Source organism: Trematomus bernacchii, unplaced genomic scaffold (assembly GCF_902827165.1).
Source record: "Trematomus bernacchii unplaced genomic scaffold, fTreBer1.1, whole genome shotgun sequence".
NCBI classification, from domain to species: Eukaryota; Metazoa; Chordata; class Actinopteri; order Perciformes; family Nototheniidae; genus Trematomus; species Trematomus bernacchii.
This window is the reverse complement of record NW_022987782.1, coordinates 3,539,688-3,564,687: the sequence shown is the minus strand read 5'-3', so window position 1 is coordinate 3,564,687 and position 25,000 is coordinate 3,539,688. Positions and strand designations below refer to the sequence as shown.

The following is a 25,000-nucleotide window of genomic DNA, read 5'->3' as shown; positions in this document are numbered from 1 at the left end:
AGCTACGACGTGCATCAGATCAGCATACAGTTGCCCCAGAGCCCTCAACATCCAAGCTACGTCGCCGGATGTCTGCACCTGTACTAACTCAGCCTCCCTCTGCATCTTCTGATTCGGAACCATCATTTGAGCTGCCCAGCAAAAGAAAAGCATCGAAAAAAGCTGTAAATCCCAGAAAGCGTGGCCGAGGTCGAGGTGGGTCTTCCTCTTCCAGAACGACAGAGGAAGAACTCGGGTGGCACAACAAAGAAGAGAATGACCAAACACCAGAGCCACTGAGGTTCATGCCTGCCAGGGTCCCAGGGCCAGCGTTGGACAACACTGCACAATGGTCTCCCCTTCAGCTTTTCAAACTATTTTTTAGCCATGCCGTGGTTCATACAATCATTGCCAACACAAACACAAAGGCCCTGTATCAATTGCAGGCTGGAAAGAAGTACCCTTGGAAAGTGCTGACTTTCAAGGATTTTTATATTTTCCTGTCCATTGTCATTTTCACAGGCCTAGTTAGCGTTCACAACCAATCGGACTACTGGAGGACATCATTTCCATATAATTTCAAATTCCCAGGTGATACGATGTCCCGGCAACGCTTCCACGCCATCCTGTGGTCATTGCACATGAGCGACCCGAAAGAAGACGAAGAAAATGATCGCAAAAGGAACACCGCAGAGTACGATAGACTTTTCAAGATAAAGCCCCTGTACACTGAAATCACTGCTGCCTGCAAAGCACATTTCCAGCCCCATCAAAACATTTCAATAGATGAAAGGATGGTCGCCTCCAAAGCCCGCATAAGCTTGAAGCAGTACATGAAGAATAAGCCAACAAAGTGGGGTTACAAGCTGTTTGTGCTGGCGGATTCCTCCACGGCATACACATGGAACTTCTTTGTGTACACAGGGAAGAGTGAGTTCCTCTCAGGCCAGGGACTCAGCTACACCTCCGTGGTCGACCTCCTGCCTTTCCCTCTGCTCGGTGGGGGCTACACACTCTTTGTGGACAACTTTTACACAAGCCCTGCCCTCTTTGGGGATTTGTTCGCAAAAAACATTGGCTGTTGTGGGACCATTCGAAAAAATCGAGTTGGTTTTCCACAGACTGAGTTGAACGACCTTCCGAAAAAGGCTGAAAGGGGAGATATGCGTTGGATAAGGAGAAGCAAGCTCCTGTTCATAAAGTGGATGGACAGCCGTGAAGTGACCATGTGCTCCACAGTGCATGCAGCCTTCAGTGGACAGACTGTCAGGAGGAATGTGAAACGGGCTGGTGTGTGGCAGACTAAGATTGTTACCGTTCCTGACGCTGTGGTGGACTACAACAGAAGCATGGGCGGCGTGGATGTGTCCGATGCTTTGATTGGGTACTACAGCGTTCTCCGCAAAACCATGAAATGGTACAAGACTTTTTTTTACCATTTTCTGGACATTGCCGTGGTCAACAGCTTCATTCTCCACAAGGAGCTGCACAAGATGAGGGTTGACCCCGGCATGACGAACCCACACACCCAGAAGTCCTTCAGGGAGCAGCTTTCTGCAGAATTGAGGGGTGATGTCCCTGCAGCACCACCACCACTCCCCCCATCATCACAGGTATGCATGCCCGCGTATTATGGGGAAGATGCCACCAAGCACAGGAGGTACTGCAGGAGGTGCTCTGAGGCTGGCAACAAAACGGTAAAGACACCTATATACTGCACTAAGTGCCTGATCCCTCTGTGCCTCACTTCAAAGAAGAACTGCTTCAAGGCATGGCACACCTCTGACTGAACACTTTTTCTTTTTGTGTACATTTTTGCTTTTTTTTTTTTTGCGAGTGTTTACAAAAAAAATGCTTGTGGTTTTATTTAGGTTTTAGTGTAGTTTTATTTTATAGTGTGTTGTGTAAATAAATCTGCTCCTGTTGGAGACAAATTTATCCTATGTTTCCTAATTTTTATTGTGTAAGTAAACCTTCCTAGAAGTGTTAGTCGGGTGATAAACATGTAAGGACTGTGGAAAAGTCCATACACAGACACACACACACACCATTTACATTAAAAAAAAGAAATGTAATTTAAAACAATAAAAAAAAAAAAAAAAAAATTTAAATTATTTAAAAATTATTTTTTATAAAAACACTTGTATTTTGATGGAATGAATACCTATAGTGATAATAAAATGATTTTTACGGTATGGTACCTGAAAAAGGTCAAATGGCACTGATGGTATCCAAACGTGCCCAAATGTGCCCAAAGGTTAGTCCGCCTGGACTTTTTTTTACTAATCCTCTCTAAAAAGGTCAAATTTCACTTGTTTTGCCTCAATCTTGATACAGGGTACTTATTATATGTTATACTTTGGATTCATAAAGCTTTTAGTCTACTAACCCATCATCCAAGGGTGGTTTTCACTATAAGTAATGGGTTTTCTTTAGGCGGAGGTAAGAATTTACCTTTTTTTACTATGTTCCATCTGAATTTACTCTGACTGAGAAAAATCTATATTGATTCTGACACTTCTACATCCAACTCACAGATGTAACCTTGCTTTGATAAAAGAAATTATTCATATAACCCTTTTAGAAGTTAAGTAATAGTCATTTGTTTTGGGCATGTCATTTTTGAGCCTGAAACCTGAAAAACAGGCATGGTGCTTAACAGGTTAAGAGTTTTTTTTTTCATCAAATATAACACATTCAAAAGCTTTACAAAAATGAAAGACATTAACCTGTTAAGCCCCAAAGCCCCCGTCGGCGGGTCTTTTAAAAAAAAAAAAAAAAAATATTAATCTTTTTTTTTTTTTTTTTTATTTGAATGGAATGAATACCTATGGTGATAATTCAATGTAATACATCATTTTTATAGTCTGGTACCTGAAAAAGGTCAAATGGCACTGATGGAACCAGATATACCCAAATGTGCCGAAAGCTTATTCCGCCTGGAACCTTTTTTTGCTAAACCTCTCTAAAAAGGTCAAATTTAACTTGTTTTGCCTCAATCTTGATACAGGGTACTTATTATATGTTATAGTTTGGATTCCTAAAGCTTTTAGTCTACCATCCCATCATTCAAGGGTGGTTTTCACTATAAGTAATGTTTTTTCTTTAGGCGGAGGTAAGAATTTACCTTTTTTTTACTATGTTCCATCTGAATTTACTCTGACTGAGAAAAATCTATATTGATTCTGACACTTCGACATCCAACTCACAGATGTAACCTTGCTTTGATAAAAGAAAATATTCATATAACCCTTTTAGAAGTGAAGTTGTAGTCATTTGTTTTGGGCATGTCATTTTCGAGCCTGAAACCTGAAAAACAGGCTCGGGGCTTAACAGGTTAAGAAAAAGGCATTTTAAAGCAGTCATTAAAAAGCAACACAATCTACCTGCATTGCAATGACTCTAAACGTGTAATAACGTGCTTTAACCAGTAGGAGGTGCGGGTTAAAAAGCTGTCAAGTTTACAGTGTTAACAAAATAAAATATACTGCTGTTTCTGGTTTACTTTACGACGGATATATTCTGTTATTGTTTTGATATTTGTAACACAAAAGCGATGTAAAAAAACCACAGCAACACAGAAAAGATGGTCTTAACATGACCCAGCGGTCTCGTAGTTAATAAAAAACAATAATATCAAAACAAATTATTACTACTAACTTTATTGTGAAATTAAAACAGAACGGTAAAATAATAGTTTCCGGTCTATTCTGAGGCCCGATCTCTGTAGATAAATAAAGAACTACGACAGATGTATAATATTTAATGCAGCCAAACCATTCATTACATGTGATGACTTTCAAAGAGTAAAGCAAGCACTGCTGAATAAAGTATGATTTTATCTTTTACGAAACGTTTTTTTTCATATGGAATGCAGTTGGAGGTCAACCAATCACAGAGCTTGAGGCAAAGCGGAACAATAGCTGAGGATTCTGGGTAGTGTAGTGTCTTCGGCCATCCTAAACTCTGAACAAATATTTGTTTCTCCGAATCGAAGGGGGAAATTACAAAAGCATTGTACACAATTTAAACCAATCAATGTTGTGTAATTAACAAGGATAATCTGGTGTTTTTGAGTTGATGAGTAGTGCAGATATCACTGTAAAATCAATCAACAGTAAGGAGAATACTTACTTCCGGGTGTAAAATCCTCCGTTATCCAATGGGAATGGACGCTCACATTGCTCTCTGCGTCCGTAATACAATAAAGGGGACATGATCAAATAGGAATATAATTATCTTTTAAATAACGTTAACTAAAGGGAACAATCTATTTGACACAGCTGAAGCTCTGGCCTTCCTTAACCTGTTACGCACCGCCCCCCCGGTACCGGGCGGATAAACGCGTCATTTGCAGGAAACAACGTCTAAGGAATGTTAATATTTAATAAACTATCAATGTTTTATATCCATGTAACGGGAAGAAACTCAGCTAACTGATCTTTTTAATTTTTTTTTTCCAAAAAAAACCCCACAATGCTAACACTCAGCCTCTGAATTAGCCACGAGCAAAAAAAAATAACCTATCACTGCACCTAAACTCACTCATAACTCCCTTATTACTTATCCTAGATGCACAGCCTCGATTAGCATCTCCTGGAGACACAGAATCTGTGGGTGCCCACCTCAACACTCAGTGATAAACATTTGCGACACTATAAACGAAAGCGTACATCAAAACATGTGGAGCTAGGTAGCTACAAACGCTAACATGGCTTACCTTGGTCAAAACTGGTCTTCAATGGCATTAAAACGATAAAAAAAACGATGCTGCAGTTAATCCATAGGTTAATCCAATGTGTCTGTGTCCTCTTTGAAATGATTTCTGATAATCCATAAGCAATAAAACTGCTTTTTCGTTTAAAATGTCAGAGCGAGAGATCGCTTCACTCTGGTGCAAACCTGCATGCGGGAAGCCCCCACCGTTTGTTTTCACAACGAGTGTGTGTGGGGGCCTCCCCCTTCGATTCTATTGGCTCTAACGGTCAGAAAGAGGTGTCAACCATCAAAATCGTCTATATTGATTCTGACACTTCTACATCCAACTCACAGATGTAACCTTGCTTTGATAAAAGAAATTATTCATATAACCCTTTTAGAAGTTAAGTTGTAGTCATTTGTTTTGGGCATGTCATTTTCGAGCCTGAAACATGAAAAACAGGCTTGGTGCTTAACAGGTTAAAAACTAACTAATTTAATAAAAATCACAGTTGTATTACACACAATGCACTGTTTTTTGAGAACAAAAATTCGTAACTAATGCACCATAATACATTCTGACGAAAACTAAAAATTATTATGAATACAAATATAATAAAAGAAGCCTCCCGTGAGTTACTACAAGCTATAAAGTAGATTTTAAAAACATTTTATAGAATAAAAGCTCACTGCTGGACGTTGTAGAAATGCGTGTGTGCACCACGACAAAGGAGCCTCATTCACTTTACATTGGGCTTGTTTGCGTGGTGCAGACACGTAAATGTAGCAAAGTTTGTGACTCCACCACACACTGCGGTGTTAAGGAGTCGTGGTGGAGTCACGCATTCTGGTGAGACCAGGTTGAAGTTAGCCATTAGCCGCTAGCTGTCAGTCATCGCTAGCTGCTAGCCGTTGTTAGCCGTTAGTCGTCGTTGTTAGCCGTTAGCTGTCATTGTTAGCCGTTAGCTGTTAGCCGTTGTTAGCCGTTGTTAACCGTTAGCTGTTAGCCGTTGTCGACGGCCGTTAGCTGCAAGCCGGTAGCCGTTATTCGATGTCGTCGGCCTCGGAGCCTCTGCTAGGCCAGGGAAGGTGCTGTTGCGTGTCGGGGCCAGCACCTCAGGGGTAAATCGCCGGGCGGCCAGGAAGAACCGGTCAGCTTCTTCGGCTAAAGCGCGGGGCTCAACACTATCCTGGCTGGACATGCGGCCGCATGACCCGAAGAAACAGTTCCATGTGCAAGAAGTCGGGTTCTTCCGTACCTAGCAGGTCGTGTATCGTCTCCATGTGGTCGGAAGGCTCGCCGTCTCCCAGTGCCGAAACGATGTGGGAATGGCGAGCGTCCTCGGCCATTCCGCGGAGGGCGCACCGAGCCTCAGTCCGTGTGCAAGAGGCAGTCACGGACGTCTCCAAAAATCTCTGGCAGTTTGAGAAAAACTGCGTTTCTAGCCATGTTCGGTCCAGTCTCGGAAACTTCTGCGAGACTTATGTCACCAGTGTGGTGCCGAGAGAAGGGAGTCGGAGGCGGTGCATCGAAGGTGCAAAGTTGGCTTTATTGAGCAGCAGAAAAGCACATGTTGTCCGGTTGCAGTCCGGGAAGAGAAGGGGAGATGAGAAAGGAGGGCACACAGTAGGTACACAGGAGGGACAGTCAACATGTGTGTCCGTGCAGAACAATACCCCCAACCTGTAGTTCCATGAGTGAATTATGATAAACAGTGATCACTACAACGGTTACATAATCCATTTTAGTATACTTAACATGGGTTTAGTGAGTAAATTCTACAAAAAAATTATCAGTATAATTAAGTTGAAATTACTAAAAAATAAAAAGTAACATTGAAATTTTTTCAGTGTGTTTTATAATGTGTAAAATGTGTATAATGTGTTTTAATCAGTCAATGTTAAAGAGACAATGTTAACTTCTCATTTTGTGCTAATAAAGCTTTTTATTAGAAAAATTGTGTTTCTGTGACTTAAAGGGGACCTATCATGCAAAATGCACTTTTGTACGTCTTTTATACATGAATATGTGTCCCCGGTGTTCCAGGGAACTCACCAAGTGTCAGAAAACACAACCCTCTCTATTTTCCTCCATACCCAAATCTCTAAAAAAGGGGCTGCAACGGATCTGATAAAAACTGATCCAGCGCTACGGCTATTGGGCCAACTCCACCAATCAGGAGGAGACAACCACGGCATTGCCGTTCGAAAGCGCTGGAGACGCTGTAGTACATATGACAGGCCTCTAGATGGTGCTGTTGCTCACAGAATCAACCCTTGCAAAAACAGGGGTAAAAAAGTGCAAATTGAGCGAAATTAGGCATGGCTAAAATGCATGATCTGTTTGGTATTTTGAAAAAAAAAAAGCATAAATATGCCTTATACAGATGGAGCCTCTTATTTTGGACGCCAGCATACAGCTTCCTGCCTACTGCCAGCCAGTTACCTGCCTAAGACCTGCCAAAGACCAGTATCCAGGAATGTTAGGCCCTCCCACTATTCTCCAATTTCAGGGTTTAACCAGGAGATGGCGCTATATATTAAATAACTAAGACTTAGTTTGTCACAATAGAAAATGCAGATATTATATAAAAAACTAAAGTTAAAATCTTGTTTTTAATGCCCCAAGAGCAATAACATCTTGTCACAAGCTTTTTGGAAGAAAAAGACTGACCCAAGAGACCTGTAGTTGACTAATTACAGGCCTCAATAAAGTTCTGCCATTGGTTGTGAAAAACAACGGTGGACATAGTGGAAAGTGAAATTGACATTGTCGAATTTAATAAAAATACAAAATAATGTATCTGTATACGTGTTTTACTATGTGATCTGCACTTATCAAACATCTAATTAAAGAATGGTAGCTGTACCTCTCAAACAACCTAATCTAGTTATAAATGTTTATTTTAAATAAAGTCTTTATGACTCGGAATATGAATAATATGGGTCCTTTACAGTTTGTTTTCATCTGATTTCAAATAAACACTAAGAGTACAGATATGTCTACCCTTTCTTTTCAGAGTGTAATATCTGCATTTTCTCTTTTGGTTTGAATAGGAGAAGGGCAATGGTTATCGATGGTGCTTTTAATGCCTATTGTATACGAACTGTGTGATTTATATTGCTTTTCAAATGCATATAAGCCCCCCATTTACACTGCACTTCCCCGTCAAGAAAATGAATAGCACTTAGTTAGATCACTTTACAGATCAGGTTGGACCAGCCCTGTCGCTACTCTCTGCATTTCCTACTGCAGATAAAAAAAAAGCTACAAATATGTATTTCTTAATAAACTAAATAGGCCACCATTGGTAGCAGTTCTCATTATATACTTCTCAGTAACTGCTCCCCTTAAATTAAATGTATTCTGTAGAGAAATGTAAACGTTCACCATCCCCCACCCGCCTACTGTATGTTGCTTTTTGACATGTAAATGGTTAACTACCCCCCTCTGAGTGAATACCTGTTGTACCTGTCCGGGGCTAAGCCCATAGGACGATGCTCTGATGTCATCACCCTCGCACATTGGTCATATGTTTACAAAAAACGATGTTAACACTTTCTCGTTCTTAATATATGCTATATTTAGGGTCGATATGTGTTGAATTTACTTTAAAATAGCAGATCACTGTGATTCACTTCTCCGCGGCTCCTCCGTGCAGAGAGCCCCCCCCCCGTTGACAATTCACGAGCGTCTAACTCTCTCCCCCCTCCCCCGTCGCACCTTCTAACAGAACCCCCCCCCCATATCAAATCCCAATTTATTCATATTCTGAGTCATAAAGACACACACACACACACACACACACACACGGATTTGGCCCACAGACCTAGAGAGTACCAAAATACAGTGAGTCCTAAACACAAGTAGTCAGGGTTCATTTATAACGCTTATTTTGATTTATTTTTCTCAAATGATGCTGTATGTTTCACTTTCTGAAAACGTTAGAATCGCACATGAAAAATATTGAAAGCTGCCAGCTGCCCTCGGCCATGTCTTTGGCGGTGATCCAAGCTTCGGTACCACAGTGGATAAAGTTAGTAATACATTTATACTGATCAAATGTCAATACATTACATAAGTCTTATTCTCATTCATACTTCATTTATTTCTTCTTCTGTCAGTATGAACACAAAAAACTAACCGGTATTACATTTCATTCTAAAGTTTACGGTCTAAAAAGGTATTTAAAACAGATAATTTGTCGTTGCTTTTGGCATAAGCAGTCAGAGGAAACATAACGTTCTCAGTAAGATTCCTTGAAGAACTAGAGCACAAGAACCAAAGTAAGCTTTACTTTCAATGAACCTTCAATATAGACCTAACATGTGAAGAAACATACTTTATTTAAAATAAACATTTATAACTAGTTTAGGTTGTTTGAGAGGTAATTGAAATAGCTAAGGGTGATGATCTGCGAACACAAACTACAGACTGCTGGAGAAGAGATATCACAGGGGGGGGGGGTTGGGACACACACATTCCGATGGCCAATTCGTTTTAAACAAAGAGTAGGCTATACTCAACATAGTGGGGTGGGGGCTGGTGAACGGTATGGTCAATGTTTGTAAACACTGTGACATTTTGACTTTATTTGATCATTTCAGTTAAAAACTAACGTTCATATTTCATATTACTGTTTTGCCTGGCTGGACCTGTAATTTACAGGAAAGGAGTGCACGCTACTAAAGAGACACGCTACCATGGAAACCAAACAATGGTGTTGCTGTATTGAAGTCCGAGTGGAAACAGTCATATTTGGAGCGTTATGTTAGAATGAAACAGCGAGGTCGTGACTCACAAAAAAAAAGTGTTACTTCACTAACTGTAAGCTTGTCACTCAGAGTAACCTACAGTTAACTTAAAGCTCCCATGTCATGCTTTTCCGGTTATTACTCGTCCCCTTGTGTGTTATGAAGGTTTTTATGCATGTAAACGGTGTGCAGAGTCAAAACCCTCAAAGTACACCCTGTAGCGAGTAAAACTCTAACACAGAAAATACCTCCCCAAAACGCCTCGTTGGAGATACGTCACTGCCCATTTGAGTCTTCCATTTAGTTCCGGGTACCGCCTGATGTCATGCGGTACCCGGAACGAAATGGACCAATCCCGAAGAGCTATGGCCACACCAGCAGCGGCGTGTTCCTCCTCCAGAGGTTCGAAGAACCGGCATTTCACAGACGAAAGCTTCCAAAACATTGCCCAGTTTGAGGCCGGATATGCACAGCTTGTTTGGACCGTTTGGAGCAGGTGAAGATCTGGGTATACAACCTGTAAGTTTGCATTGTTATTTGTGTATTTATCAAACAAGACTGTTTAAATGTGTAAACTGTGTTGGACTGCTAAGCCATTGACACAGTGCTAACTGTGCTAACTAAGTTGCTAGAGTTTCCATATATCAACTCTAATATCAGCAGATGGCCTTGCATACATGTATCTCATAGCAGGAGAATGTCTGCATTCACACACAAAATACCTATTGACAGTATACTCCGGGTGATTTGCCGGTCAGTCGCGAAACGTAATTACATTATAGCTGGCGTAGCGATCTAACACACGGAGCTAGAGCTAGTTTTGGTCAGAAAAACATTTTTGTGATGCTACGTTGCTAGCGTTTAAATATATCAACTACAATGTCAGCAGATGGCCTTACATGTTTGTCATGGCAGGAGAATGTCTGCAGTCACACACACGGAATACTCATACAGTATACTGTACTGTGATTTACCGTACATTGTGACCGTACATATACTGCATGTAGCTAACGAGGCTAGCTGTATGCTAGCGCAAAACAATGTATTCATGCAAGTTACATTGTATGACCGAACGTAGCAGAATACCCGTATACGATTGCAATTATAAACACGTTATTGCTAGCCTAATATGAACCACTAGCTTTTGTTCATAGTAGTTTTATTACACTGCATTATAGTTGCCTTTCCTCCAAGCTAACGTTCATATCGTGTTAGCTACCAAGGTAAACAAAGCTAGGTTAGCATATTAGCAGGCAAGCTGTTCATTACACAACTACTACTAACGAATCTAAAACAACTAAGTTTCTCTAATATTTTGTGATTTGCATTTGATTTCGTCCAGCCAGATCCTGGCGGACAATCCATGACGGGGAAGGGATTCTACTACTACTGAGGGTGCTAAAAGGCACCGCACCGACTGTGCGCAGGCAAGATGCGAGGAGGAGGAATGGATGATATACCGTGTATATATGTATATTTATGTTCATTTTGTACATTTCTAAAAATAAAGTTTAATGGAAATACTTAGTAGGCCTATCCTTTCTTCCCTGAATTCATATATAGCAAACCATGATTTGATTTCTCATCAAACAGTAGTAGTTTATAACGGGTAAAAATAACTTACTCTTTGTTATGAGAGTAGCTCGTAGGCCACAACGGAAAGACAAGGAGACATACACGAGTTTACAAAACCACGGCACATTTATTGTCGTAAATGCAGAGACAGGTGGTTGAGAGGATCGCAGAGTTAGTCTTCCTGCAGCCGCTTTGGAGAGAGACTGTGTCCGGAGGTGTCCGTGATCGTGCTGATTAGCCTCTATAGCTCCACCCCATCGTAAGACAAAGGCCCTGGGGCCGTCACACTCTTCTATAACAACAGTTAAAAATATATATGTATATAAAATATACCGCTGTACCGACGCCATGATAAGACTGATGTTACGCTGAGAGCAGCCGGGAAAAGCACTGACATGGGCGCAGCCTCTCTGGTGGTTGACTAATCAGAACGAGTGGCCGAGCTGACCAATCGGAGCACACTAGGCTCACAGGGAGGGGGGGGCAAGAGCTCCAACGAGTCGTTTAGTGGAGAAAGTGAATACTGCTGAATACACATGCTTGACAGAGATGCTGTATGCGAAACCAATGTGAGTTTGGAAAATTGCACAGTATAAATCTATTTTAGTATACCTCAACAATGTAATTATGATCAGTGGAAATGGCCATGACATGGGCCCTTTAACTGTTGGAAAAGAAAGATCAGGGGGGGAGAGAGCTGTGATGGGCCATTAGGAGTGTACACACACAGCTGAGAGCTGCCGTTTCATTCTGACTGTTTAAAAAACGGTAACAACGGACTATTTTTCTTAGTGGATGCATGTAAATTTAAATCAATACATACAACTATTTTTTAAATCAATAAAAATATTTTCTAAATCCATAAAAGCATTTGAATTAATATTGGGAGTCATGTCGTTACTTTGTTGAGAATGTGGCCATGTAATAAGCGGGATAGTTTGCAGCGACTTGGTCATTATGGGGAAAAATAACACCCAGGGATCAAGATCCCTCCGCGACGCGACGCGGAGGGATCAGTAATTTTTAGTGAATTACTGAGTTTAGGCACGTTAATAACATTTTAATGAAGTTGAATACAGTATATTCATATTTGTCAGTGATTTCATGTCAATTCGGCGAACATAAACGATTAAATTAGGATTAAAAATCGAGAGCCGGCTGCTGTTCGTTTTTTTCGACTAAACAACATTATTTTGTTAAATAACAACATGGTGATGTTTTGTAAATGATTACATGTCTTATTTAGCACAGACTATGATTCTATCCGTGACATATGGATCTTAACAAAGATCCGCTATACATTAGTACCAGACATACTGTACAAGACTCCACACATGACTCCAGTGTGGAACCCCACTGCACCCCCTGGTGGATCAATGATCCATTGCAGCTGGCTTCACAATAATTACATTTATTTATCACGGGGGCGGTATCAAGTCAGACTGGGGGCCGGCCGGCCATCACGGAACGTGCACGAACCGATCACGACCCTCGCATTTTAAACTGTCCAAAATAAGACGCTTCATCTGTATAGGTATGGTCCTACACTATATTATTCAAATATAGCATGATAGGTCCACTTTAATGGTTCTGTTAGACTACATTTAGTGTTATCAGCATATTATAATTATGTGACAAAATTCCATGCAATTAGATTAAATAGAACCAAACAGTAAAATATGTCAACCTGAAGTATTAATTTTACATTGGATCGATGAGATAAACATGTGTTGGGTTAACAACAGTGAATCATGTATTATGTACATATTTCATTTAAATTAGAGTAACATAATGTAATTGCGTGCAATTTTGTCACGTAATTAAATCATGTTGGTTTAACAAATCATTTTTTTGAGTGTAGGTCTCAGAAATATGTAAAATGTATATTGTCTCTGAAGTGTTTTGCTCAAAATACCAAATAGATCATGCGTTTTAGCCATGCCTCATACCCCTCTATTTCAGCCCTGTTAGAGAAGTGCTGATTCTGGGTCCCTAGCTTCAAATGTAACCAGAGCCGCCCCTTTGGAGCGTGACCAGTAGTGAGCTCTGTGAAGGCTGTCTACTCAGCAGAAACTCATCTAAATGCTGCCGTGATTAAACGCTATATTATGTTCCAAACCACATCAAGGATTATTTCTGAAACAGTATGGAACTCAAACGCTTTCTCTCTGGCGGGTTTACCACAAGGACAGTACCTTTTTATATCCTGCTTCTTTACACATACTCTCTCCAGTACAGCGTTAGCGCTGAGTGTTAGCGATGCTTGCTATTGAAAACAAAGAACATATTACGTCCAAAACTCGTCGCCCATTGTTTCTGATACAGCAAAGTTTCTGATAGGGGACCTCAGGGCCGTGGGCGGAACGTTGCAAGGAGTTTAATGTAAAGCCAGCCAACATTTTAGTAATGTCGCCATGACCGCAACAAATCTGGATCAGCTCCGTTGTACCCGTTTTTAGAGAGGTGGGTAAGGAGGAAAAGAGAGAGGGTTGTATTTTCTGACACTTTGTGAGTCTCCTTACACACCGGGGACACATATTTATGTATAAAAGACGTTTGAACAAGTCCTCCCTCATTTTAGTTAGTGTTAATTTCGTCAGCTATTTTTTTATTTAGTTTTAGTCTTAGTCCTGTGTTAAATTTCCTTTTTAGTTTTAGTCATATTTAGTCACCTTCATCCTGTTTTTATTTAGTCAAGTTTTAGTCGACTAAAAGTCTGAGCATTTTAGTCTTATTTTAGTTGACTAAAACAGTAAATATTTTAGTCAAGATTTAGTCGACTAAAAGTCTGAGCATTTTAGTCTTATTTTAGTCAAAGAAAACTAATTATTTTAGTCTACTTTTGTCAATGAAAACTGTTGAGTCTTTTTTAGTCATCAGATTATATAGAACATTTCAGTCAAACTAGTCTAGCCAAAACCAATAATTTGTCATTTTAGTTAAACTTATTTCACAATAAGATTATATTGTAGTGCCGAGAGATAGGAGTCGGAGGCGGTGCATCGAAGGTGAAAAGTGGTGCTTTAATGAGCAGCAGAAAACCACATGTTGTCGGGTCGCAGCCCGGGAAGAAGAGGAAGAAGAGGAAGAAGCCAGGAGGGCACACAATAAATACAATCGGCAACACATATGTCCGTGCGGAAACAATACCCCCCCACCTGTAGTTCCATGAGTGAATTATGTAACCTAGTTAATTAGTGATCACTACACAAGCCCCCCCAGAATTCAACCATGGACACAATCCTCGCGTCCGGGAGGAAGCACCACAGGGGCCGAGGAGGGCGGGGCCGGGCCATGGAACGGGCCGTCGGAAAGGAGCCGCAGGAGAGGGTAGGGGCCCTAACGAGGGCGAGGACATCCCCACCGGGGGGTGGGGGGCGGGCCGGAACGGGCCGTCGTCAGGGGGCCGCAGAAAGCAGGGTCGCTGTGTTGCGACGTGGGGACGGGCGTGAATATCCCGGTGGTCCCCAGCAGGGAGGAGCGCTGCCCGGCCGCAGGCGAAGGCACAGCGGCGGCGGGTACGAAGTCCTCGGGAGGAAGGAGCCGTGTCCCCGGGAGGAAGGAGCCGTGGACAGGGGAGAGGCCAGACGGGGCGCCGTCCGAAGCCGCCGTCGAGGCGAACCGTGAGCCGCGGTTAGAGGAGAGGCCAGGCAGGGTCCAGAAGCGCGCCACCCACGGGCCGATGAAGGCATGGGCGACGTCCGAAACCGCCGAGGCGAGGGAAGAGGCCAGACAGGGTCCTGAAGCGCGCCACCCACGGGCTGATGAAGGCATGGGCGACGTCCGAAACCGCTGAGGCGAGGGAAGAGGCCAGACAGGGTCCCGAAGCGCGCCACCCACGGGCCGATGAAGGCATGGGCGACGTCTGAAACCGTAGAGTCGAGGCGAGACGGGGTCCAGAAGCGCGCCACCCACGGGCCGAAGAAGACATGGGCGATGTCCGAAGCCGCCGTCGAGGCGGTGAAAAAGCGAGAGGGTCCACACGAGGCCGACCAGACTTGATCGAACCTCCTCTCCGGCACCACAAAAAAAAAGGGGCTAACAGTCGGATGTCGTTAGCCAATGGATGCTAGCTGCTAGCCGTTAGCTGTCGTGGCTAGCCGCCCTCGACGACCGTTAGTCGCTGTCGGCGGCGGCGGCGGCCCCGGAGCCTCTGCTAGGCGGCGTGCCCCCACCAGGGAAGGTGCCGCAGCGTGTAGTGGCCAGCACCTCAGGGGTAAATCGCCGGGCGGCCAGGAAGAACCGGCTAGCTTCTTCGGCTAAAGCGCGGGGCTCAACACTGGCCGTGTGAGCCAGCACAGCCTGGACATGCAGCCGCATGTCCCGAAGAAACAGCTCCATGAGGTAGAAGTTGGGTTCCTCCATACCGAGCAGGTTACGGAAATGGCGAGCGACGTCCTCAGCCATTCCGTGGGGTGCACCGAGCCTCAGTCCGTGTGCACGTGGCAGCCACGGACGTCTCCAAAAATCTCCGGCATTCCGAGAAAAACAGTGTTTGTTTTTTGCCGTGTTCGGTTCAGTCTCGGATCCTTCGCGAGACTTATGTCGGGGTCACCAATGTAGTGCCGAGAGATAGGAGTCGGAGGCGGTGCATCGAAGGTAAAAAGTGGTGCTTTAATGAGCAGCAGAAAACCACATGTTGTCGGGTCGCAGCCCGGGAAGAAGAGGAAGAAGCCAGGAGGGCACACAATAAATACAATCGGCAACACATATGTCCGTGCGGAAACAATACCCCCCCACCTGTAGTTCCATGAGTGAATTATGTAACCTAGTTAATTAGTGATCACTACAATATCTTGATTTGATGAAAAACACAGGTTGAATGATTAAGAATGCAGCTTTGCAGAGAGTATCTGGTCAGGTTTGTGGTGTTTTTACCAGCTGTGTTATGGCCACATTGCTTCCCTTCTGATAAAACAATGCATTCGCTTTTTTTCTCCGCCTCATTGTAGCGAAAATAGGCCCAAATATCACATTGTTTTTTCTCCCAAGCAGTGGTGGCTTTAGACTTTTTCGTTGTCAGTAATTTTGACGGACAGGATCGTAACATTTCCGTCATAATCCATTATTACCCGTCGAGTGCACAATTTATCACTCACTCGCGCTGACGGGGGGGTATTCGGTTAACGCGAGTGCGACCACTGCTCCCAAGCCTTGTTGTTGCCATTTTATTTTCTGTTAAATAAGGTTAGTTAGACCATGAGTTAGACCTGAGTCTTCCTGACAGTTCATATTGTGCCGCTGCCCGGTGTAATTCAAATGTACCGCCGCGCGCAGCACAGACACACAGCTGCTTCCCAGCCGCAGCACCGGAAATGGAACTGCTGGGAGAAAAACTGACTATCAGAGATGTAACGTTATCTTTGATAATATTTCGTCTCCTCATTTTTCGTCAACGAAAGTACAGAGAGATTTTGGCATAGTTTTTATTTAGTAAACTACATTTTCGTCTCGTCACTTTTCGTCAACGATATTGCATGATGATTTCGTTACAGTTATTGTTTTACTGCCGTCTGTGTCGTCTCGTCATCGTCTCGTTTTCGCCATGGAAAAAAAGGTCGTTGACGAACATATTTCGTTTAGTCAACGAAATTAACACTAATTTTAGTAGGTAGATTGTTTCAAAGATAAGGAGCTTGAAATAATCATGAGACTTGGCATTTTGAGAGTCAAGATCCCAGCGCTTTCGAGCGGTCTTGTGTGAACGGACAGCTCGAACCGCTGGAGACGCTGTAGTACAGGGGTCGGCAACAGGCGGACCGCGGTCCGGATCCGGACCCAGACGCCGACCTATACGGACCCGGACCTATAATCAATACATTAATAGGGGATTTCAATTTTGACGGGGCGATTCTATTTGAACCGCCGCCGACAGGGGGCGAAAGAGACGAGTGAGCGATACAGGGAGAGAAACACAGAAGAAGAGATGAGAGAGTGGCAGATAGAAGAGGAGAGGAAAGTGAGTGAAGAGAATAATTAGCGATACAGGGAGAGAAGCGGTGAATGTGAATACATTTTGGAATACTTTTTGGAATTATTGGTGGAAAAGTTTCCTCATAAAATGTAATATTCATTACCAGCAGAACTGTGTGCACACTGCACAGCGCTGCAGCATGTCTGTGAGGCCCCGCCCCCGCACGCAGATCAGAGAGAGAGATGTCTTTTAAAATATATAGAAACGGAGATGGTTCGATAAAATGTGCAAGATAACGTTTATGTAGCATTTCTTTATTGTCGAAATGATGACATTTCATAGCGGGATCAAATCAAAGTGAATGGCCTACTGCTGCTGAATGCATGGGGCAAGTGACTGGAAACAGTTGTAAAAGTTATTACGTCGTTTCAGATAATAAATAATAATGGTAATTCATTCTATTTAGGGGCGCCTTTCAAAGCACCCAAGGACACCTGACAATTCATAACATATTCTAAGGAAAGGTTTAAGAGAGTACAAATAATGCAGTCCGGGTGATGTTTTTTATGTGGGGTGCAGATGAGAGGGAGCTGTCCAGAATGACCCAAAGATGTTGTGTTTGAGTTGTGCTCTTGATAAGCCATTAAAACAGTAAAATAAGTGTCTCCTGTTCACCAAAACATACCCATCTGTTATGGAAAAATAAAGTATTCCAAAAGTATTCTAAAAGTAATCTGAATACGTTACTTTTTTAAGACACGTAACTCTAACTGTATTCGGATTACTTTCAGAGCCATGTATTCAGTAACCGATTACATTTACAAAGTAACCCTCCCAACCCTGATTAAAAGTGCCAAAACGCCACTATGAGACAAAACACAAAGTGTTTGACCAAACATTCCCTCTCAAGTCAGAACTGAGGTCACAAAAAATAAGCAGTCTCAGAGCCCAATATGATCAGTCCACCAGGATCAAAATTAAAACTAAATATCGTTCCAGCGCAGGCTAACCGAGGCTAACCAATGAGCACCTGCATGTGTGTATGAGAATGGCCCTGACACCATTTCAGCCCAGATTTAAACTCCTGGCAGGACAAGCTCAAGCTCAATTCTCGCACTGAATACAAAAAAGTGAGTGAGGGACTGCAATATAAGAGGGAAAGAAAGAGAAACTTTAAAACTGTTTAATTGTTATGATGTGTAAAGACTGATATGTTCTATAATCGTCTGAAACTGTTAAGTCATGATGTGAAACGGTTAACAAAGCTATTTTATTTATTTATTTATTTTATTTTTAAATGCAGCCCGAGAGGAACATTACACATATCCACAGTATTTACTGTATATCTGTATAGTTCAATGTTCATTGACAATAAATATTGTTGTTTTTGAATTGTACTTTCTTTATTTATTTGGCAGTCAGTTGTTGATGACATGCAGACGTTGATACAGCTACAGGCTACTTCAATATATATCACACTAATTCATAAAGCAAGTTAGACATTTTGATGTTCCGGACCTTTGCATGGGGAGATTTTCTCTAACTGGACCTCGTTGAATTTTAGTTGAATACCCCTGCTGTAGTACATATGCCGGGCCTGTAAGTGGCGCTGTACTTCTGCCACAAAATACACCAAAAGCAGCGAAGAAGTCTTCTCGCACATGCATGGTTGCCATGGTTGCCCTTCTGTTTATTCTCCGCGCTGGATTTAGCAGCAGAGGTGGGGTTTCGCCGGTCAACATGTCGTTAAAGTTTAAATCTTCCGGACAAAATTAGAAAAGTGCCAGTCAAAGGTCTTCTTTGTTATTTATTGAGCTTTAAAACAAATGAATAACGACTCTATATAATAATATAATAATAATACACGGAGGACGGAGCCTCTCTTTTCCTCCCCCTCTCCTGACAGCCCGTCAGTATCCATGGTCTCATGCAGCTGGCTGATCCAGTAAAAATAAACATATTTATAACTAGTTTAGGTAGTTTGAGAGGTAATTAAAATAGCTAAGGGTGATGATCTAACTTGAAGTGTGTGTTTTGTTCCTCTCATCGCTCCATCACAGCGGGCGGAGCTGCAGGTTATCATGCTGAGCTGCGTGTCTCCTCTCCTGTCCGATTAGACTTCACTCGCGTTTATGTCCATATCGATCAAATCTAGCTGGAAGCTCCTGCTGGGTGCACTGTCCTGCGAGATACCGGGACCTGGCTCGAAACACTGGGGTGTCATCGTTAGCAGGAAATTATCGTTATAGGGCGTAATCACATAGCCGTTTGGCCCCCCAAAGCGTTTCGTCCGCAGATCTACCCACCTTGGGACCCGTTATCGTTATCGTTTTCTGCGTTTCCATGTCGGCCTCGTGTGGCCGAACCGTCTATCTCAGGGATGGGCAAATGGTGGCCCGGGAGCCGCATGCGGCCCCCACCTTCTCTTTTCGCGGCCCTCAGATTAATTTATAAACAACGTAATTAATAAATAAAAAATACTTGTAGTACTGATACCGTCCACTAGACTCCTAGTTACGTCGCGAGCTGGGTACATGATTTCAAATACCGCAAAATAATCTGTGACGCGTTTGTGTCCCGGGGAAACACTCACAAGAAACACCGGCTGTTGTTATGCCTGCTGTGACGTTAAGTTGCCGCTTGTAATTATGCCTTTACAAGCTTCAAAGTTGTATTTATCATCTGAATTTGGCGAAACAAGTTTAATATTCTAAAAACCAAGACAAACTGTCACGGACCCTGCCGTGTTATCTATGATTACTATACGCTTTTCATTCATAATTTCAGCGGGAGGGGGAGCGGCGCTGAGGAACAGCAGAGTGCGGGTTGACAGGTGTCTGTGTTGACATTCCCCTTATTGTGGAATAAGGGGAATGCAGAGACAGGCTACAAGTGTCTTAGGTTCAAGTTAGACAACTAATGTCTGGGTAGTGTTCATGACTTCATGTTTATGTCATCTTAATGGTTAATGCACACACATTTTCCGTGCTTTCCAATAGTTTAAAATAGTTTTATTCCACTGTTAAATAACCTGTTCAATACAAACATGCCACTTGTAAAAATTAAATAACATTTCTGTGAACTGATATTTGTTTAGTGAGCTTATTAGAGGATGTTCCCTGAAAGATTGTAAAATGTCAATGAAGATGTCAGACTTAGTATATTTGTTAATAATTACATACAACACATGGGATATCTGTGTGTGTGTGTTCCAAGTGAATCTGCGGCCCCCTGGTGGCCAGTACATCAATTATGTGTCCCCCACCACCATCAAAGTTGCCCATCCCTGTGAAATATATGAAGCTTGAAATATGTGAGTATTTCATTTTATAGGGATAGTGGTGGTCTAATGCAGTGGTTCTCAACTGGTCAGGCCTCGGGACCCACTTTTTACTTGGTCAATACATCGCGACCCAACATTTTGAAGCACTCAAATCTATTCAACAAAAAATCGTGCTGTAATATATATATATACGCTTTTGAGCATACAATATTAATAAAAGTGAAGTACAGTGCATATATCCCTTATATCCCTTCACAGAACTAAAGTATGCTTTTAAAAAAGGTTTAATGAGATGATGGAATCAAAGCTGAACTATATAAGAAGGCACACATGCTGAAACCCAACCCCAGCAGGGGGGTCTGGGGGGATTCTCCCCCAGGAGATTTTTAGAAATACTAACATAAACTACGCATTCTGGTACACTCTGAGAAGAAAATCGGGCCTTCAAAATAAAAGTTTGACTTTTTCCCCCAAAAAATAAAAAAAAATAAAATCCAATTTTTTTTCCAACTTTCTTTTCTTCACTCACACATCCGCGACCCACTCGAAACGGGTCCGCGACCCACTTTTGGGTCGCGACCCACCAGTTGAGAACCACTGGTCTAATGGATAGTGAGGTGGGCTGAAGATCGGAAGGTTGTGAGTTCAAATCCCGCCAGGAACACCACCACTAGTGTGCCCTTGAGTAAGGCACTTAGTCCTTAGTTAGTCCAGGGAGAATGTCCCTGTAATTGGTAATTGTAAGTCGCTTTGGATAAAAGCGGCAGCTAAATTTAATGTAATAGGAGAAAATGGTTTCCTGAAAGAGTTATTTTTGAGTAAATATGTTACAATTGTTGAAATAAGTTTTAGAAGGAGTTTTTGTAATATCATTAGGGGACATTACTTTTGTTGTTTAGATGGCATTTAACAACCAAGATAGATAGTATGATTAGAAAAGACAGAGTGGAAAGGGTTGGATTTATTTAACCTCAGTGTGCTAGAATTTCTATAGGTAATGCGCCCCGAGACCTGGACTGTCCCTCTGCGTCAGACAGCTAAAACCCCGACCCTCCAGAGCAGGCTTTTGACCTAACCCAGAATAACATCCACACCTTCAATCGGCATTACAGGACGGACCCCCACGTTGACCTCACCCTGCACCAAACCAGAGAAAAGCACAACAGAATGCAGAGGAACAGGCACAACACTCATTCCCATACCTCGCATCAGGACAAAGTCCCCAGTTCTAGATTTGTCAGAAAACGGTAACACAGAGCTCAGAATGTATGAATCTGTGTTATCTTACCTTGTGTTATTATTACATGTTATTGCATTTGTCCAGCAGGGGGCAAACTCACTCTTGGTATTAAAAGAGCCGGTTGTACATGTTCCCATGAGGAAGTCCCGGAAGTATGTTACCAAAGTTAAACCAGTTAAACCTACTCCTATGTTGTGGACAGGGTTAGGGTTAGGGTTAGGGTTAGGGTTAGGGTTAGGGTTGATCACAAGATACAACATATTATTGGCGACGAGGATTAAGAAGAAGATTAAGACAAGGATCAAGACGGGATCAAAGAGGACATGCCGAACGGACTGGTTAGCACCTTACATGCAGATTTGGGTCGTTAGCGGCAGCTAGCTCAAATTATTAGCAAAGTCTGCGGGTGGAGGAGAGGATTCATTGACACACAATGGCAATGATTGGCACGCTGGCACCTTTTGATGCAAAAAATCAGAAGTGGGAAGAATACTGTGAGGTATTGGAACAGTTTTTTGAGGATAATGAAATTGATAATGGAGACAGACAAAGAGCCATATTAATAAGTGTTGTGGGATCATCAACATACAGCCTTATGAAAAACCTCCTCAGTCCGGATAAGCCCAAGGATAAAACTTACACACAACTTGTGGAGCTGCTAAAAAATCACTTTGACCCAAAGCCTAGTGAAATTGTGCAAAGGTACAAGTTTGACTCCCGCAACTGTGAGCCCAATGAGTCAGTAATGGAATACGTGGCTGAGCTGCGTCGGTTAGCGCAGGATTGCAACTATGGTAACACTTTGCAGCAGAGGTTGAGAGACAGGATCGTCTGTGGAATAAATGAAGATCGGATTCAGAGACGACTCTTATCAGAAGCGGATTTAACATTTGAAAAAGCATTGTCAATTGCTGTGGCGTCAGAGACTGCAAATAAAAATGCACAGGAGATACAAAGCCAAGGGGCCACAGCTAAATGCTTCAAAATGGATAAAAAGCCACAGGAGGCTTATGCACACAGAGAACCTACCAAAGAGTGTTACAGATGCAAGGGAACCAAGCATGAAGCAGCAGACTGTACGTTTAAACAAGAGAAATGTCATGCATGTGGTAAAATAGGACACATTGCCAGAGCTTGTCGTAGTAGATCTACACAGAATGGAAACAGCAACAAAAATGCAGACCCAAAGAGAGAAAGGAGGCAAACCACATATCACCGTTCTCATAAAGTAGAAGAGCAACAGAGCCAAAGTGATAGCTCAGAAGAAGATAAATTCTTACTGAATAAGATGAGGTTCAGATTGGGACGCATGAGTGAAGTGCACCTGAGACGAGTAGACCCATACATGGTTGAAGTGAAGCTGGATAGTAAGTTTGTTAACTTTGAGATAGACACTGGCTGTAATACAATAATGAATGAACAGACATTTCAAAGACTATGGAAAGACACAAAAAGTCCATGTTTGAGACCAACCAAAATCCACATCGAGTCTTATACTGACCCTGTTAATGTGGTCGGAGCTGCCCTTAAAGTGAAATACAAACATCAAAGGCGGTACCTGCCTCTCATTGTGGTTAAAGGGGACGGCCCGCTGGCTGGAGGAAATACATCTGAGTTGGAAAGAAATCAAGCTCAGACACAAATCCAGAGTCCTGAAACACCTGAAGACAGAGGACAAATCGCTGCAGCAAGTACTCAGCAAATTGCATGTCAGTAAACTTACAAGTTATGCGAACATGTAAGCAAAGCATAAATTACAGCTACGTTGACGTTACTTTGAATCGCGCGGGTAAGCTAAACCGTTAGCAAGTAGCTATAGCTAGCCAGATATATTAAATAAACACTTTGTCACACAATATAAATGTTGTGTTTTTTAGCGTTACCTGGTGATTTCAAAGAAAGCTCTCTGGGAAATGTTGACTTACTGTCAGTGTTCGACATGAAGCTAGAAGCTACCTTACAGTACACAGTTGATCCTGATTCCTGAGTCCTGTCAGTTAAAGTGTTTCATAGTTAGCTTAGCTAAGCATCAACCTAGCACTGAAATATATGGATGTTATGTGACAGTATTTCTGAGAAAAGTCAGCTGAAATGGTGGCATAGTTGCCACTACTTTACGTGTCGACAGCACGTTTGAACGTATTTGCAGCAGTAAATGTGGCTGTTTGGCCACTGACGTTGCCATAACAACACCTGAATTTAAATGTGCAACCTCTTTTTGTGACAGATTTTTGCATGAAATTATAATTCTTCTGATTGATATTTCCTATTGACAGCTAGTTTCTATGTGAACATTATGAGATGGACAGCCAGCTAACAAGCTTTTTATATACAAAGATTTCAGATCAAAGCTAATCCAGTGGGGCTCCTGAAAGGGGACAAGGGACACTATGCTCCCAAATATTAAGCCTTGACCCCCATCTTAAAATTGATATGATCCGAAAATTATCTGCATTGTCGGAGGCCTTTTTTCCTCATTATCATGTCAAATTGTACAGCTTTCCTTAGTTTTGAATGCAGAAAGATGACTATATTAGAGTATTAAGTAAATATATTAAGTGAATTACTCAAACTGCATTTGTATAGGAATGATTCTGTCCTATTGGCAGATAACTACTAACAGTGATATCTACAAGAGGTTTCCAATGTCAATTTAACTATTTTCAATTGGTTAGTATTATATTTTGTGACAGTGTGGTGACACTCATTTTAATGAAGACACATTTGTGTATCTTGAAATTCATTTATTTGACAGAGCTGGAAACTGATTGACTTAAAATACTTGTTTGTGTTTACCTACACAGTCATCACAGATGAGCCAAAAAGAGTAGAGGATGAAGAAAGGAGAACAGGAGAAAGGGACACACAAGAAGGAGATACAACAGATAAGAACAACAATGAACAGGAACATCAGAACAGACAAGAGTCAATGGGTAACTGATTTAGGGACTGCAGATACAGGGCCAAGGCAAGTGAGACATCACTGCTTTCCATCCGGCATGTTTGGCCAGCAAAAGAGATCATTTCAACCAAGTTGGTTTGATACTTTTAAATGGGTTGAATATTCTACAACTGCCAATGCAGCATTCTGCTTTAGTTGTAGATTATATGGCATACCAAAGGATACACAAACTGGAAGCGTGCATTGGATTCTTTTCGAGAACATGAAAAGTCAAACATACACAAGGCTTCAATTATTCTCTGGAAGAGCTTTAAAGCCACCCACGTCCATGGGGACATCACACAGCAGCTACATGCTGCAAATGTCAGTGAGATTCAGGAACGTAGGGAGTATCTGAAACGCATAGCAGCAGTGACAGCCTTTCTTGGGAAGCAAGGGATTGCTTTCAGAGGGCACAACGAAGCAGCAGAAAGTGATAACAAGGGTGATTTTATGGAATGCATGAAGCTTCTTGAAAACTTTGATCCTTTTCTGCAAACATATAAGCCACCTTCATGTGTGACTTATCTCTCACCCTCATCACAGAATGAGATGATTGAAAGCACCGCCGACGTTATAATGGCAAGGATAATATCTGAGATCAAAGAGGCAAAA

The 25,000-nt window shown here is 42.2% G+C and overlaps 1 protein-coding gene across 1 annotated transcript; it reads left to right on the top strand.

Moving 5' to 3' along the window:
- The first annotated feature begins 578 nt into the window (after positions 1-578).
- Positions 579-1,769, top strand: LOC117497396 (piggyBac transposable element-derived protein 4-like). The gene has a single exon (XM_034149373.1). It carries the CDS (start codon positions 579-581, stop codon positions 1,767-1,769), a length of 1,191 nt encoding a protein of 396 aa, XP_034005264.1.
- Positions 1,770-25,000: the final 23,231 nt, after the last annotated feature.